We start from the raw sequence: 16,488 nt of genomic DNA on the forward strand, positions 1-16,488 counted from the left end.
TAGTGTCTTTGACGTAGTGAAAGATCCCAAGGTGATCCATAGGAGCATTAACAAATAAAATTTAACACCGAGAAAAAGCTTGAGCAAAGTGTTGGGTTTTAAGGAGTATCTTAAAAAGGAGAGGTAGAGGGGTTTAAAGAGGGAATTCCAGAGCTTAGTGGCTAAGCAACTGAAGGCACAGCCACCAATATTGCAGCGATTAAAATTGGAGATGCTTAAGAGGCCAAACCGGGATAGGGAGGGGCGAGACCATGGAAGGATTGGAAAACAAGGATGAGAATTTTAAAACCGAGGAATAGTTCAATTTGGAGTCAGCCTAGTTCAGCGAGCACTGGGTTGATAGGCGAACAGAACTTGGTGCGAGTTAGGATACAGGCAGTAGAGTTTTGGGTGAGCTTAAGTTTATGGAGTGTGAAAGATAGGAGGCTGGTCAGGAGTGCATTAGAATAATAAAGACTAGAGGTAACAAAGGCATGGATAAGGGTTTCAGCAGTGGATGAGCTGAAACAGGGACATAGTCGGGAAATGTTATGGAGGTGAAAATAGGCACTCTTAGTGATGGTGCGAATATGTGGTCAAAAGCTCATCGCTAAGTCCAATATGACACCAAGGTTGCAAACAGTCTGGTTTAATCTCAGCCAGTTGCCAGCTGAACAGAGACTGAGGTGGGGACCAAAGATAATGGCTTCAGTCTTCCCAATATTTAATTGGAAATTTCTGCTCATCCAGTACTGGATGTTGGATAAGCAGTCTGATAAGCTATAGACAGTGGAGGGGTTGAGAGGTGGCAGTGAGATATAGATCTGTGTCATCAGCATACAAGTGGAACATGACTTTTTTTTTTAAAGATGTCGCTGTCTAGGGGCGACAGGTAGATAAGTAGGAGGAGGGGGCCAAGGATGGGGGGACTCGGAGGTTCCAGTGCAGGAGCAGGAAGAAAAGTCATTCCAGAAGGTCGAGGAGAGGCAATATAAAGCAAAGGGTAGAATTCTAAAAGGGATGCAGCAGCTGAGGGACCTGGGAGTATATGCACAAAAATCATTGAAGGTGACAGGGAGGTTGAGAAAGCATACGGGATCCTGGACTTTATAAATAGGGGACAAAAGCAAGGAAGTGGTCAGCCTCAACTGGAGTATTGTGTTCAGTTCTGCGCAGCACACTTTAGGAAGGATGTGAAGGCATTATAGAGGGTACAGAAAAGATTCATGAGAATGGTTCCAGGGATGAGGAACTTCAGTTATGTGGATAGATTGGAGAAGCTGGGTCAGTTCTCTATGGAGGAAAGATTAAGAGGAGATTTGATCGGAGTGGTTAAAATCACGACGTGTCTGGACAGAATAGGTAGGAAGAAACTGTTCCCATTGGCGGAAGAATTGAGAACCTGAGGGCATCAATTTAAGGCAATTGGCAAAAGAAGCAACAGCGACATGAGGAAAAACTTTTTTTTAAATGTAGTGAGTGGTTAAGAATGCACTTTTTGAGAGTGCGGTGGAGGCAGATTCAATTGTGGTTTTCAAAAGAGATTTAGACAATTATCTGAAGAGAAAAAATTTGCAGGGCTATGGGGAAAAGGCATGGGAGTGGGAGCAGGTGATTTGCTCTTGGAGAGCTGACATGGACACAACGGGCCGAATGGTCTCCTTCTGTGCTGTAACCATTCTATGATTCTATTCTATGATTCTTTGGCTACAACTGAATTGATAAGAACAAATCCAGGTGAGTGCAGTTATACCCCTCAAACAGCCCCCGCCAGCTGTGGCCACCCCCCCCAGCTCTGACCACCTCCCCACAGCCCCCCGCCAGTAGTGGCCACCTTCCCCAGCCCCCCGCTAGTCGTGGCCACCTCACCCCAGCGCCCCGCTAGTCGTGACAACCTCCTCCAGCCTTCAGCCAGCTGTGGCCACCTCCCTCAGCCCCCCGCTAGTCGTGGCCACCTCACCCCAGCCCACCGCTAGTCGTGACAACCTCCTCCAACCTTCAGCCAGCCGTGGCCACCTCCCCCAGCTCCCCGCTAGTCGTGGCCACCTCACCCCAGCCCACCGCTAGTCGTGACAACCTCCTCCAACCTTCAGCCAGCCGTGGCCACCTCCCCCCAGCCCCCTGCTAGTCGTGACAACCTCCTCCAACCTTCAGCCAGCCGTGGCCACCTTCCCCAGCCACCCGCCAGCCGTAGCCACCTTCCCCAGCTCCCGGCTAGTCGTGACCACTTTCCCCAGCCTCCCGCCAGCCGTGGCCACCTTCCCCCACTAGCCACGGCCATCTGCCGCCAGCCCCCCGTCACCTCCCAACAGCCCCCACCAATCGCATTGTCTCTGAACATCCTTACCATCTTCTGAAAGCCAGTTCCTTGATCAAGAGCTCATCCTTCATCAGTAAGCCTCAACAGATGCAATTTTTAACAACCGTATGTGCCAACCTGGGAAACTAGTGAAAGCTAACAAGCAGCTTCCAAAATAGTGAAAGCTGACAACAGTCCCCAAAAGTCTTAACAGAAAAAATGGTTATGAATAAAAAGCATGTGAAAGCAAGTAATTGCACTGAAAGTGCAGTGGAAGCAGGCTTAAGGGGCCGTACGGTTTACTCCTGCTCCTATTTCTTATGTTGTTATGCCACACCCTCTTTCACTTTAAATACGTGATAGCTTGAAAGGAAATAGAAATGTTGACAATATAGGAATTATTTTCTGGAGTGGGGTGAGAGAGGTGGTCTGGGTCAGCCTCTCTCCTCCGCCTCCCTGATCCCAGAAACACACTTTCCACTATTTACGAAATTGCCAATAAAATGCATATGACATTTTGAACCATCTTAAAAGCAGGACATTTGCTTAATTTCACTGAAAACCGATTTCCATTCACTAGTTGGGAATGAATTTTTCCTTCCTATTTTAAAATCTTCATTGCCCCCATAGCAGGAGATGGTTACGGTGTGAATTTCTTTTTATATATAAGGTTAACAATTAGGGGACCTGAGCTCAGTCTTACTGACCATCAGATCATTGCAGCCATAGCTGTGGGCAATGGTATTCGTCTTTCCAAACTGATGGTATATTATTCGCGGTTTTAAGGAATGGGCTACCTTAGAAAATTCTGAACGATTACATTAAGAATATAAGTTAATTTTAAACTTTTTTTCTTTACAATCAATAGCTTTAAGATTCAGTGGCATTTGTGGGTTCAGAGCAGTTTTGATAGAGTAAGTAAGGACAAACAGTTTCCACTAGCAGAAGGGGAAGTAACTGGGGACTGAGATTTAAGGTGATTGGCAAATGAGCCAGAGGCGAGATACAGAGATTCCCTTTACGCAGCGAGTTATGACAGTCTGGAATGCACTGCCTGAAGGATGGCAGAGCAGACTCAATGGTGATTTTCAAAACGCAATTGGATAAATACCTGAAAAGGAAAAATTGGCAGGGTTATGGGGAAAGAGCAGTTGAGTGGGACTAATTGGATATCTCTTTCAAAGAGTCGGCACAATCACGATGGGACTGTTGGCCTCCTACTGTGCTGTATCATTCTATGATTCTCTGAGTTATCCCCAATTCAAAACATTGGTGCCCCGAAACCCAATGAACTTGGCAGCATTTGACAACATGATCCTTAAGGTGGGAGTGAGGGAACGGAAGGAAAAAAAAAAACCAGAATGGCACATCCCCAGATACAAGATCCAATGCTAAACACTTCCTTTTGGTTATAGGCCAGTAATAGCACAAAGTGAAAGAAGCAACTTACTGTGATGGGAGACTGGGCACTGGTAGTATAAGGCAGCCGCGGTGGTGTCAAGTAAAACCTGGAGGGTCGCTGCTTCTGAGCAAAGGCGGTGATGGGCATCGTTTCATGAGGCTCGTTACTCTGAGGGTGGCAGCAAAAATACATTAAAATTCTAAACTCAAACATAAATCTAGACCTATCCTTTTTAAAAATGTGATCGTAGAGCAAAAAAAACCATAGAGTGTAACAGTGTAGTGGTTATGACACTGCACTAAGAAGTTGCGAGTTCAAATCCTAAATATGGCAAGTTGTGTCATTAAATACAATAAATTTATTCAAGGCTGAGTTAGATAGATTTTTGATAGACCAGGGAGTGAAGGGTTATGGGGGGCAAACAGGAAAGTGAAGTTGAGACCACAACCAGATCAGCCATGATCTTATCAAATGGCGGAGCAGGTTCGAAGGGCCAAATGGCTTACTCCAGTGCCTAAGCACTTGCATCCATCTCCAGCCAGAAGTGCCGAGTGGATGATCCATCTCAGCCTCCTCCTGAGGTCCCCAGCATCACAGATGCCGGTCTTCAGCCAATCAGATTCACTCCACATATCAACAAATGTCTGAAGGCACTGGATACAACAAAGGCTATGTGCCCTGACAACATTCCTGCAATAGTACTGAAGACTTGTGCTCCAGAATTAGCCGTGCCCCTAGCCAAGCTGTTTCAGTACAGCTACAACACTGGCATCTACCCGGCAATGTGGAAAAATGCCTAGGTATGTCCTGTGCACAAAAAGCAGGACAAATCCAACCCAGCCAATTACCACCTATCAGTCTACTCTCATCGTCAATAAACTGATGGAAGGGTTCGTCGACAGTGCTATCAAGCCGCACTTGCTCCGCAACAACCTGCTCACTGACGCTCAGTTTGGGTTCCGCCAGGGACGCTTAGCTCCTGACCTCATTACAGCTTTGGTCCAAACATGAACATAAATCGGTGCACTCATCGTCTGGGTCAGGAGAGTAACTGCCCTTGACATCAAGGCAGCATTTGACCGAGTACGGCATTAAGGAGTCCTAGCAAAACTGGAGTCAATGGGAATCGGGGGGGGGAAACTCTCCGCTGGTTGGAGTCATACCTAGCACAAAGGAAGATGATTGTGGTTGTTGGAGGTCAATCATCTCTGTCCCAGGTCATTACTGCAGGAATTGCTAAGGGTAGTGTCCTAGGCGCAACCATCTTCAACTGCTTAATCAATGACCTTCCCTCCATCATAAGGTCAGAAGTGGGGATGTTCGCTAATGATTGCACAATGTTCAGCACCATTCGCGACTTCTCAGATACTGAAGCAGCCCCTGTCCATATGCACCTGGACAACATTCAGACTTGGGTTAATAAGTGGCAAGTAACATTCACACCACACGTGCCGGGCAATTACCATCTCCAACAAGAGAGAATCCAACCATCTCCCCTTGATGTTCAATGGCATTACCATCGCTGAATCCCCCACTATCAACATCCTGGAAGTCACCATTGACCAGAAACTGAACTGACCCAGCCACAAAAATGCCGTGGCTACAAATGCAGGTCAGAGGCTGGGAATTCTGCAGTGAGTAACTCACCTCCTGTCTTTCAAAGCCTGTCCACCACCTACAAGGCACAAGTCAGGAGTGTGATGGAATACTCTCCACTTGCCTGGATAGGTGCAGCTCCAACAACTCAGGAAGCTCGACACCATCCAGGACAAAGCAACCCGCATGATCAACACCCCATCCACAAACATTCACTCCCTCCACCACTGACACACAGTGGCAGCAGTGTGTACCATCTACAAGATGCACTGCAGCAACTCACCAAGGCCCCTTAGACAGCATCTTCCTAACCCACGACCCCTACCACCTAGAAGGACAAGGGCAGCAGATGCATGGCAACACCACCACGTGCAAGTTCCCCTCTAAACTACACACCTTCCGGACTTGGAACTACATCACCGTTCCTTCACTGTCGTTGGGTCAAAATCCTGGAACGCCCTTCCTAACAGCATTGTTGGTGTACCTACAGCCCAAGGACTGCAGCAGTTCAAGAAGGCAGCTCACCACCAATTTCTCAAGGGCAATTAGGGATGGACAATAAATGCTGGCTGAGCCAGCAATGCCCACATCCCCGAACGAATAAAAAAAGTCCTATGTTCCTGAGCATTTCAGCTATGAAGAGAGACTGGATAGGCTAGGGTTGTTTTCCTTCGAGCAGAGAAGGCTGAGAGGGGACCTGATTGAGGTATACAAAATTATGAGGGGCATTGATAGGACAGATAGGAAGAAACTTTTCCCTTAGTGGAGGAGTCAATAACCTGGGGGCATAGTTTTAAGGGAAGGGGCAGGAGGCTTAGAGGGGATTTGAGGAAAAATGTTTTCACCCAGAGGGTGGTTGGAATCTGGAACACACTGCCTGAAGGGGTGGTAGAGGAAGGAACCCTCACAACATTTAAGTATTTAGATGTGCACTTGAAACGCCACAGCATACAAGGCAACGGGCCAAGTGCTGGAAAATGGGATTAGAATAGATAGGTGCTTGATGGCTGGCACAGACACAATGGGCTGAAGGGCCTGCTGGATAACTCTATGACTCTAAATCTGATCTTCTGTGGGCTGGCAATAAAAAAAAAGTGACCATGAAAAGTTGCTGGATTGTCATTTAAAAACCCAACTGGCTCATTAATGTCCTTCAGAGAATGGAACCTGCCAGTTCTATCTGGTCTGGGCTTAAATATGACTCCAGTCCCACACTACATGGTTGATGCTTAAAACTCTCTGAAGAACCTAGCAAGCTACCCAGTTGTACACATAATTGCTGAAGACCTAGTTCCATCTTTATGGTAACTGAAAACAAGGGCAAGGAGGGCTGTGGAAAAACAGCGGTGAAATGGGACAAATTGGACAGCTCTTTCCAATAGCCGGCACCGGTACGGTGGGCCAAAAGGCCTCCTTCTGTGCTTTGGGGATTCTACAATACTATGAAATGGGGCCTTGGTAGCTTTCCCCACATTGGGTGGAAAAACAAAATGCTGGTAAAATCATCTTACTGATTTTTCTGCTTCTCAAATCCGGGAATTGTTACCACAAAAATTAAAAACAGGCTATTATTTACTTACAAGAACTTCATAATCAGGTACAGTGTGCGTTCCCAGTCCCGTCCGGTCAAACGTGACTCGGTACGTTGCGTTAATAGTGTCAACAGCATCGATCTGCCCCGTAAACAAACCGTCGTGAAGACCTCGAAGTCGTGCTAAAGTTGGGTGGGGTGGTGGGGGAGAGGAGAAATGATCACAAACTTAAACCAGGTTCTAACATGTTACTGATGACAGCAATCCAACTATTTTAGTGCTACCACCAAGCTAAACTGATACTCTGCAATAGCCCACATCTTATTCTGTATTTGGGTTTAATCACCAGTATTATTACTGCTATTTATTGCACATGATAGCCTGAGTTTTAAGGTCTGCATTTATATGTTTTGAATCAGCATTGGCATGGTTATTAGATACTGATTAAATTCTTAAAAGGTTTTACATAGAATATACAGGACAGAAACAGGCTTTTCTGTGCCACTGTTTATGCTCCACACAAGCCCCCTTCCATCCTACTTCACCTAACCCTATCTGCATATGCTTCTATTCCTTTTTCCCCCCGTGTGTTTATCCAGCTTCCCCTTAAATGCATCTATTATTTTGTCTCAACTACTTCCTGTGGTAGCAAGCTCCATATTCTAACACTCTGGCTAAAGATGTTTCTCCTGAATTCCTTATTGGATTTATTAGCGGCTAAGTGAAATTTATGGCCCCTAGTAATGGTCTCCACACAAGAGGAAACATCTTCCCTACATGTATCCCATCAAACTCCTTCCTAATTTTAAGGACCTCTATCAGGTCTGGAGAAAAGAGTCCTAGCCTGTTCATGACATGTTCATAATCTCTCAGTTCTGATATCATTCTTGAAAATCATTTTTGTACCCTCTTCAGTGCTTCTATATCCTTTTGTAATATGGAGCTCAGGACTGTTCACAGTACTCCAAATGCGAGTTGGTGGGAGTCAAAATAAAGCCACAAGGCAGGATCGTGCTGGGGTAGTTGACTTACCAGTGACTTTTGTCCCTATGACCAGGGGTAATGGGATTTCGTCAGGGAGGTCTTTGTACTGGGATAGCTCCGTCACTTTTCTCTGTTGCAGGAGTCTGATTTTCTGTCGTTTGTGTTGTAAAGCAGACCGTTCTTCTGCAAAAAAAGCTGCCGAACAGCTGCAGCACAGGAGAAAGTGTTACAACTGTGTGCCAGGTATGCCTTCAACTCACTGGCTGTAATTGCCATTGTAGTGACTGCACTAGCATTTTCACATCAGACATAATTCTGTGCAAGATGTCAGGACCACACAATGACCTTATTGCATGGTACTGGTCTTTCTTCCGGGGCCCAGGGAATTGCTCTGCCAAAGGGTGACTAGTGAGTTGGGCCCACTTATCACAATTAGCAAGAGGGTAGCTCCGGATTAAATAAGGCAGAATCATGGGTTAAACTAAATATCCAATACCGACCTATTTTATGCAAGGTTTCCATCTCCTTCGTTTGTCTATGTGTCTCAGTTAGTTTTCCTCTCTCTCCTTATTCACTGCTTTTCACTCCTAAGAGTTGTTTTTACTGCTGTTTGTCACTGCCACCTCAGGTGAGGAAAAGCAGCAGCAACAGGACTTAGACAAACAGGCGAGTTAAGACAGCAGCTTTTAATCCCCTGGGTCTGGGGTTTGCTGAGGAACAGCTGACTGCTGGATGCTTGTAGGGCAAAGGGGGGAGGAGTAGAGTCCCCTGGCTGCTGCTCTCCCAGGGTGGGTGCAGTTTCTCAGGGTGCCAGGGATGGGTGCTGGCACGCTCTCAGACATGCTTGAGTTGCTCCAAGGCAGTCTGGCAAAGCCTCAGAAGTGAGCATCGCCCCATTTCCAACAGAGTAGACAGAAATGATGTGACCCGCAGGTGGAGGAATAAAAGGATCTGCATGGGAGCAAAGGCAGCCCGACACGTCTCCTGCCTCTAACTTGGTCCTGCTGCGTTATCACCCACTTTTGATCGTCTTAAACCCTTCTCTCGTCCCCTCCAACAAGCGCGAGGAGCTCAAAGATTTCTTTGTTGCCAGGACTGAGACAATCTGACCAGCTGCCTCTGCCACGTCCCTCGGGCCAAACACCCTCTAAAGTTCCCACTGCCCTAGCCCTGAACTCACATATTTCTCTAATTTCTCCATCTCCCATCATGCCCTCTCTAAGCTCACCTTGTCCATGAGACCCACCTCCTGCTCCCTCGAACCTATTCCCACTAAACTGACCATCCTGGTCCCCATGCTAGCCAATATTGTTAATGGTTTTCTCTCTTCAGCTGTTGTCTCTCTCTGCTTAAAATCTGCTGTCATCACCATTCTTCCCCAAAAAAACAACCCTTGACCCCACTGTTGCTAAATGATCAGACTGCTTATCTGACTGGACAGTACTGAATGAGCAGAAATGTCCTCCAATTAAATAATGGGAAGACTGAAGCCATTGTTTTTGGTCCCTGCTCCAAACTCCATTCCCTAGCTGCCAACTGCATCTGTCTCCCTGGCAACAGTCTGAGACTAAGACTAGTCTGTTTGCAATTAGATTTGACCCAGAGATGAACTTCCAATCACATATTCACACCAAGACCGACGATTCTCACCTCCATAACATCAACCGACTTTACCCGTCTCAGCTCATCTGCTGCCAAAATCCTCATTCATGTCTTTGTTACCTCTAGACTTGACCATTCCAACTCACTCCTGGCTGGTCTCCTAAATTCTTCCTTGCGTAACCTTGCGGTCATCCAAAACTCTGCTGCCTGTCTTAACTCACACCAAGTTCTGTTCATCTATCACCCCGAGGTCTCGGACTTACTTTGGCTCCCGGTCAAACAACGTCTTGATTTTAAAATTCTCAGCCTTGTTTTCAAATCCCATCAAGGCCTCGCCACAACCCTCCAAGATATCTATGCTTCTCTAATTCTAGCCTCTTGTGCATCCCTGATTTTAATTGCTCCACCACTGGTATTTGCACCTTCAGTTGCCTACGCCTCAAGTTCTGGGATCCTCTCCCTACATCTCTCTGCCTCTCTACCCTCCTTTAAGACACTTCATAAAACCTACTTCTTTGACGAAGCTTTTAGCCATCTGCCTTAATAATCTCCTTATGCGGCTCAGTGTCAGATTTTGTTTTATTATGCTGCTGTGAAGCATCTTGGGACATTTTATGTTAAAGGTGCAATATAAGTTATTATTTTGCAGAAAGTTGCTGCCTTTGTCACTGACCACAAAAAACCAGATTCAGCTCTCATTCAACCCCATGACAGGCCATTGATAGTGAATGTTTGGACAACGCAGTGGTTTGCTAGATCACTTTGCAGGGCAATGAGTCAAGACTGTGGTACTGGAGTCATCAATAGACCAGACAGAGGTGATGGGTTGTCTGCCTTCCCCAAAGATTAATCAGTAAACCAATTGGGAATTTCCAACAATCTGGCAGCTTTCGCTATATTTCCTTTTCCTCAATGCTCAGATTTACAACTCGCCACGGGGCCGTGAAGAAACAGAAAAGGGTCCTACTAGTCCTGACAGCACTGCACTTGTGTCGCTGCTCCTAGCCCCCACTCTTACCGCCGTGGTTTTCCCATTAGCCTCCTGATCTTGCCCCACTCGACTCTGGTCAGCTTCCTCGTTTTTAGATTTGGGAAGGACTCCTTGAGGCACACGCAAAAATCATTATCCCCTTCGAAAAGCGGCCTAGACAACAGAACAGATTGTAATTTACACATGCAGGAAGGACAAGGAAATGTGGTGCTTGCAGAATTAGATATTAAGAAAGTCAGACAAAGCCTACTTGTCGATATTTGAGTAAAACCACTCGTAGATGCACCACTTGTGCGCCTTAGGAAGCTTCAGCAGGTTCCGTAGGCGTAAGCCAATCTTCTGGGCGGCCTTCTTGTCGGGCGTTGCCAAGGCTGCAGAAAATTTCTGACGAGAGATTATATTTTATTAAAGAAAAAGCCTGTGTGCATTTAAAAAAAAATTACATACAGGATTGAAACGGAATGTTTGTGAAGTTAAGATGAGCAAACAGTAAAATATTTGAAGTCAATTGATTTTTGGGAGGAGTTTGGTTACATACTGACCTGTCAACCTTAGAGAGATACAGCACTGAAACAGGCCCTTCGGCCCACCAGGTCTGTGCCGACCAACAACCACCTATTTATACTCATCCTACATTAATCCCAAATCTTGTGACCAGAGTTCAAACCCAACCCAGAGTAATGGAATGAAAGTCTTTCTGTAACTGAAATCTTATTCAGAGGCTGTGGGATGACTGGTGTAGGGGAAACTGAAAAACATTCCTGTATTATTGATGCAGGCATTCCCTACTGGAGCAGACTAAGACAGCTTTAGCCTGCATCTGACCCATGCCAGGGCCGACCCCGGTCCGAGCCACGCCAAGGCCGACCCCGGTCCGAGCCACGCCAGGGCCGACCCCGGTCCGAGCCACGCCAGGGCCGACCAGAGTGCCTGAACTTCATACTGGCTCCTGAACTGGCAGACAGGTGTCATTGTTGCGAACTAACATTCCTCAACTGTGAGAACAATTATTTAAATAACTTGCCTACAACCATCTTAAAGAGTGAAAAGCTACCCTACAGTGTGGAGGGGGAAGGCATAATCTGTACACAATATGTACATTGACAAGGACATGCATCACACCCAAATACAGTCAACCATCTAAATAAAGTCTCCTTGGCCTAAAATCAGAATTCAAATGTTTGTTAAATGAGCCCAGCATTTTTGCTCCACTACTCTTCCTGAAAGTCTATTCCATGTGTTGATCACAGCGAGCTCCGAACTTCCCAGTATCAGTCCTAAACTTGCTTTTTGCCTGTTTAAACCGTGACCCCTTGTCCTCCTGTGACTGTTTAATTACCACATTATTTAGTAACGTTATATATTGTACAAAGTCCTGCTCTCAGTCATTGCCTTTGAAGGCTGAAAGGATGTGGGGAGGTGGTAGGGAATATGGGATTAATGTAGGATTAGTATAAATGGGTGGTTGATGGTCGGCACAGACTGGGTGGGCCGAAGGGCCTGTTTCAGTGCTGTATCTCTATGACTCACTGTCTCCAGCCTTTGATGGTGGGGAAGCAATCTCAAGGCTCCTTCCAGGACTACTTCTGGGACACTGTGCCTCAGTGAGAAAAGGATAGCACTTTGCATACAGTTTAAGCACAACACCCTTTGCCTTCCACCGTACTATTTTGGCAGCATTCTATTTGCTTTGTCTGGTCGTCACCAGGCTTCTCTGGAGAGGTGCTTCCCAGACAAGGAAGGTGGAGCTGAAGGATTAACAAGGCCTCTCACCCTGCTCCGACATGCCTCTTAGATGCTGACAAGAGAAGTATTGAATGAAAGGTCAGCCACCCTGCCCTCTCAGCCAGGGATGATACAGACTGCAGGAAAACTTTTACCATGAACTTTTATTTAACACCATTATAAAAAGAAATCTTCACGTCAGTCACAAAATGCTGTTTTGTTCATAGTGAGGGAGGTCACACCTGAGGTTGCATGGCAATTCTCTGGTTCCTTTTGGGAGACTTGGTGTTCTGCAGCTGCCTCTCCTCCTCTTCACTGAAGAGTCGACTCCTTTTTGTGCTTCTTGTTGGCTGAATGCATTGAACATTTTACAAAAAAAAGTCAGATCCCAAGAACCTTACACCACAAACACAAGAACAAATTTTAATCAACTGCTGGGATTGTCCTAATATTACTAATGTATTGATATAGTGCAATATACAAAGTCCATTCAGCCCCCAAAGCCCACTTTTCTTCCAAATCAAGATGCTAATAATCTAGTTAGTCATAGAGGTATACAGCACAGAAACAGGCCCTTCGGCCCATCGTGTCTGTGCCAGCCATCAAGCATCTATCTATTCTAATCCCATTTTCCAGCACTTCGCCTGTAGCCCTATTGGGAGTACGGTTCCTATACCTTCCAGCAACTTGTCTATATGGTCATTTCCAATGGCCGAGCAGAGAGACAAAAACATAGATGTGCTGTTCCCAGTTTCCTCACCTTTTGTTTATAAATGCCCACTCTCCTGGTCAGTGATCCCAGCAGGAACCTGAGCTAATTTTCAAATACAGAGTTCTCAAAGCCAACTGCAGCAACAACTGCTTTCCCAAGTAAGACCAGTGAACTTGGAATAGACAGAGGATCAGACTTGGGAGCTACCTGGTTCTCACCGGGTTATGCACTCACCTGAGATTTTGCATCAGGACATCATTTAGCTCATACCCAATACAGCAGCTAGAGTGAAATTTTATCCAATCAGCCTGGAGTAGATGGGAATGGCTGGAGAGGTCAGGCTGCCTCCAATCAGGGGTGGGAGGAGAGTTATTAATGGGGTGCTAGCATGCTTCTTCTAGATCCTGGCACACACTTGCACTAGTGTAAACCTGGGATCAGATCGACTAGAGGATATTCGTAGGTACTGAGGGGCAGGGGAAAGGTTCCAGAATTGATCACCTATACGGACCTTGGCTTGCAATTTTTTGCTCTGCAAATGCATATAATTACTTCTGAGCTTGCAGTTTTAACAATTTCCCAGCAACTGCTAAAAATCAGGTTCGCTGCCCAAACATACAGCTAAACACTTCTTCCCTAATGCACTAGGTGTCACAATTGAGTGCAGTGAGGAACAATGCCTCCCTCAAATGATCCAGGGGAAGCAAGAGTGCAAACTGGGCATCCTATTCAGCATTACAACATTACAGCATTGGAGCTATCAGCAATACAGAATAGAAAATAAAGGGTCGCCCAGTGAAACGTTTGCTGACAATGAGCATTGCTTTTAAAAGCCTGCAGAATTTAGGAGGAAGGGAAGATTGGAGAAAGACAAGCAGCTGCAGAGCTTTGACATATAGGGGAAGGAGAGTGAAAGCTGGTGCAATGAGTGGACTTTAAATCTTAGTGGGAAACAAGGTCTGGTACATCGCTGCTGCAACAGCAGGGTACTGGAATAGTGCCGCACCATTGCTCAAAACACAGATGATGTCTGTTCACATTTTTTGTTGTGAGCAGTTCGGCAGACTCGAGACCAAAACTGGCAAGGAGGGAGATTGGCGGGGGGGAGAGAGAAAGAGCAAGAGAAGGGGGCGGAGAGACATGGGGGGTGGAGGGACGGGGGGGAAGGAAAGAGGGTGGGGGAGGAGAAGAGACAGAGGGTGGGGGAGGAGAAGAGACAGAGGGTGGGGGAGAAGAAGAGACAGGGGGTGGGGGAGAAGAAGAGACAGGAGGTGGGGGGGGGAAAGAGACGGGGGGGGGAAAGAGACGGGGGGGGGAAAGAGACGGGGGGGGGAAAGAGACGGGGGGGGGAAAGAGACGGGGGGGGGGAAGAGACGGGGGGGGGGAAAGAGACGGGGGGGGGGAAAGAGACGGGGGGGGGGAAAGAGACGGGGGGGGGAAAGAGACGGGGGGGGGGAAAGAGACGGGGGGGGGAAAGAGACGGGGGGGGGAAAGAGACGGGGGGGGGGAAAGAGGGGGGGGGACAGAGGGGGGGGGGACAGAGGGGGGGGGACAGAGGGGGGGGGACAGAGGGGGGGGGACAGAGGGGGGGGGACAGAGGGGGGGGGGACAGAGGGGGGGGGGACAGAGGGGGGGGGGACAGAGGGGGGGGGGACAGAGGGGGGGGGGACAGAGGGGGGGGGGACAGAGGAGGGGGGGACAGAGGGGGGGACAGAGGGGGGGACAGAGGGGGGGACAGAGGGGGGGGGACAGAGGGGGGGGGACAGAGGGGGGGGGACAGAGGGGGGGGGGACAGAGGGGGGGGGGGACAGAGGGGGGGGGGACAGAGGGGGGGGGGACAGAGGGGGGGGGGACAGAGGGGGGGGGGACAGAGGGGGGGGGGACAGAGGGGGGGGGGACAGAGGGGGGGGGGACAGAGGGGGGGGGGACAGAGGGGGGGGGGACAGAGGGGGGGGGGACAGAGGGGGGGGGGACAGAGGGGGGGGAGACAGAGGGGGGGGGGACAGAGGGGGGGGGGACAGAGGGGGGGGGGACAGAGGGGGGGGGGACAGAGGGGGGGGGGACAGAGGGGGGGGGGACAGAGGGGGGGGGACAGAGGGGGGGGGACAGAGGGGGGGGGACAGAGGGGGGGGGGACAGAGGGGGGGGGACAGAGGGGGGGGGACAGAGGGGGGGGGACAGAGGGGGGGGGACAGAGGGGGGGGGACAGAGGGGGGGGGACAGAGGGGGGGGGGACAGAGGGGGGGGGGACAGAGGGGGGGGGACAGAGGGGGGGGGACAGAGGGGGGGGGGACAGAGGGGGGGGGACAGAGGGGGGGGGACAGAGGGGGGGGGACAGAGGGGGGGGGACAGAGGGGGGGGGACAGAGGGGGGGGGACAGAGGGGGGGGGACAGAGGGGGGGGGACAGAGGGGGGGGGACAGAGGGGGGGGGACAGAGGGGGGGGGGGACAGAGGGGGGGGGGGACAGAGGGGGGGGGGGACAGAGGGGGGGGGGGACAGAGGGGGGGGGGGACAGAGGGGGGGGGGACAGAGGGGGGGGGACAGAGGGGGGGGGACAGAGGGGGGGGGACAGAGGGGGGGGGACAGAGGGGGGGGGACAGAGGGGGGGGGACAGAGGGGGGGGGACAGAGGGGGGGGGACAGAGGGGGGGGGACAGAGGGGGGGGGACAGAGGGGGGGGGACAGAGGGGGGGGGACAGAGGGGGGGGGACAGAGGGGGGGGGGACAGAGGGGGGGGGGACAGAGGGGGGGGGGACAGAGGGGGGGGGGACAGAGGGGGGGGGGACAGAGGGGGGGGGGACAGAGGGGGGGGGGACAGAGGGGGGGGGGACAGAGGGGGGGGGGACAGAGGGGGGGGGGACAGAGGGGGGGGGGACAGAGGGGGGGGGGACAGAGGGGGGGGGGGACAGAGGGGGGGGGGGACAGAGGGGGGGGGGGACAGAGGGGGGGGGGGACAGAGGGGGGGGGGGACAGAGGGGGGGGGGGACAGAGGGGGGGGGGGACAGAGGGGGGGGGGGACAGAGGGGGGGGGGACAGAGGGGGGGGGACAGAGGGGGGGGGACAGAGGGGGGGGACCGAGGGGGGGGACAGAGGGGGGGGACAGAGGGGGGGGACAGAGGGGGGGGACAGAGGGGGGGGGACAGAGGGGGGGGACAGAGGGGGGGGACAGAGGGGGGGGGACAGAGGGCGGGGGACAGAGGGCGGGGGACAGAGGGGGGGGGACAGAGGGGGGGGGGACGGGGTGATAGAGAGAGGGGGAGATAGAGAGTGACGGGGAGCTAGAGAGAGAGGGGTGCTAGAGAGAGAGGGGTGCTAGAGAGAGAGGGGTGCTAGAGAGAGAGGGGAGCTAGAGAGAGAGGGGAGCTAGAGAGAGAGGGGAGCTAGAGAGAGAGGGGAGCTAGAGAGAGAGGGGAGCTGGAGAGAGAGGGGAGCTGGAGATGGAGATAGAGAGAGAGGGGGAGATAGGGAGAGTGGGTGAGAGAGAGAGAGGGGGGGAGATAGAGGGAGAGGGTGAGATAGAGAGAGAGAGGGGGAGATAGAGAGAGACGGGGAGAAAGAGAGAGAGAGAGAGAGACTGTGTTGTTTAGCTGTGGGGTTCTGGGGCACAATTGTGATGTTTAGCTGCTAACCTGACCTTCCAGGAGTCTTCTCTAACCCTGCTGGGCCT

The 16,488-nt window shown here is 50.4% G+C and overlaps 1 protein-coding gene across 1 annotated transcript in view; it reads right to left on the reverse strand.

The window, feature by feature from the left end:
* The window catches only part of lin9 (lin-9 DREAM MuvB core complex component), a 178,639-nt gene that overhangs the window by 63,540 nt on the left and 98,611 nt on the right, over positions 1-16,488 (reverse strand). The window contains exons 4-9 of the mRNA XM_068019658.1: positions 12,353-12,460; positions 10,636-10,769; positions 10,413-10,538; positions 7,841-7,998; positions 6,857-6,990; positions 3,729-3,848 (exon numbers count right to left, since the gene is read on the reverse strand). Of these exons, the coding sequence (XP_067875759.1) occupies positions 3,729-3,848; positions 6,857-6,990; positions 7,841-7,998; positions 10,413-10,538; positions 10,636-10,769; positions 12,353-12,460 (780 nt within the window). The remainder of the gene's footprint in view (positions 1-3,728; positions 3,849-6,856; positions 6,991-7,840; positions 7,999-10,412; positions 10,539-10,635; positions 10,770-12,352; positions 12,461-16,488) is intronic.

This window comes from Heterodontus francisci, chromosome 3, assembly GCF_036365525.1.
Source record: "Heterodontus francisci isolate sHetFra1 chromosome 3, sHetFra1.hap1, whole genome shotgun sequence".
Classification (NCBI taxonomy): Eukaryota; Metazoa; Chordata; class Chondrichthyes; order Heterodontiformes; family Heterodontidae; genus Heterodontus; species Heterodontus francisci.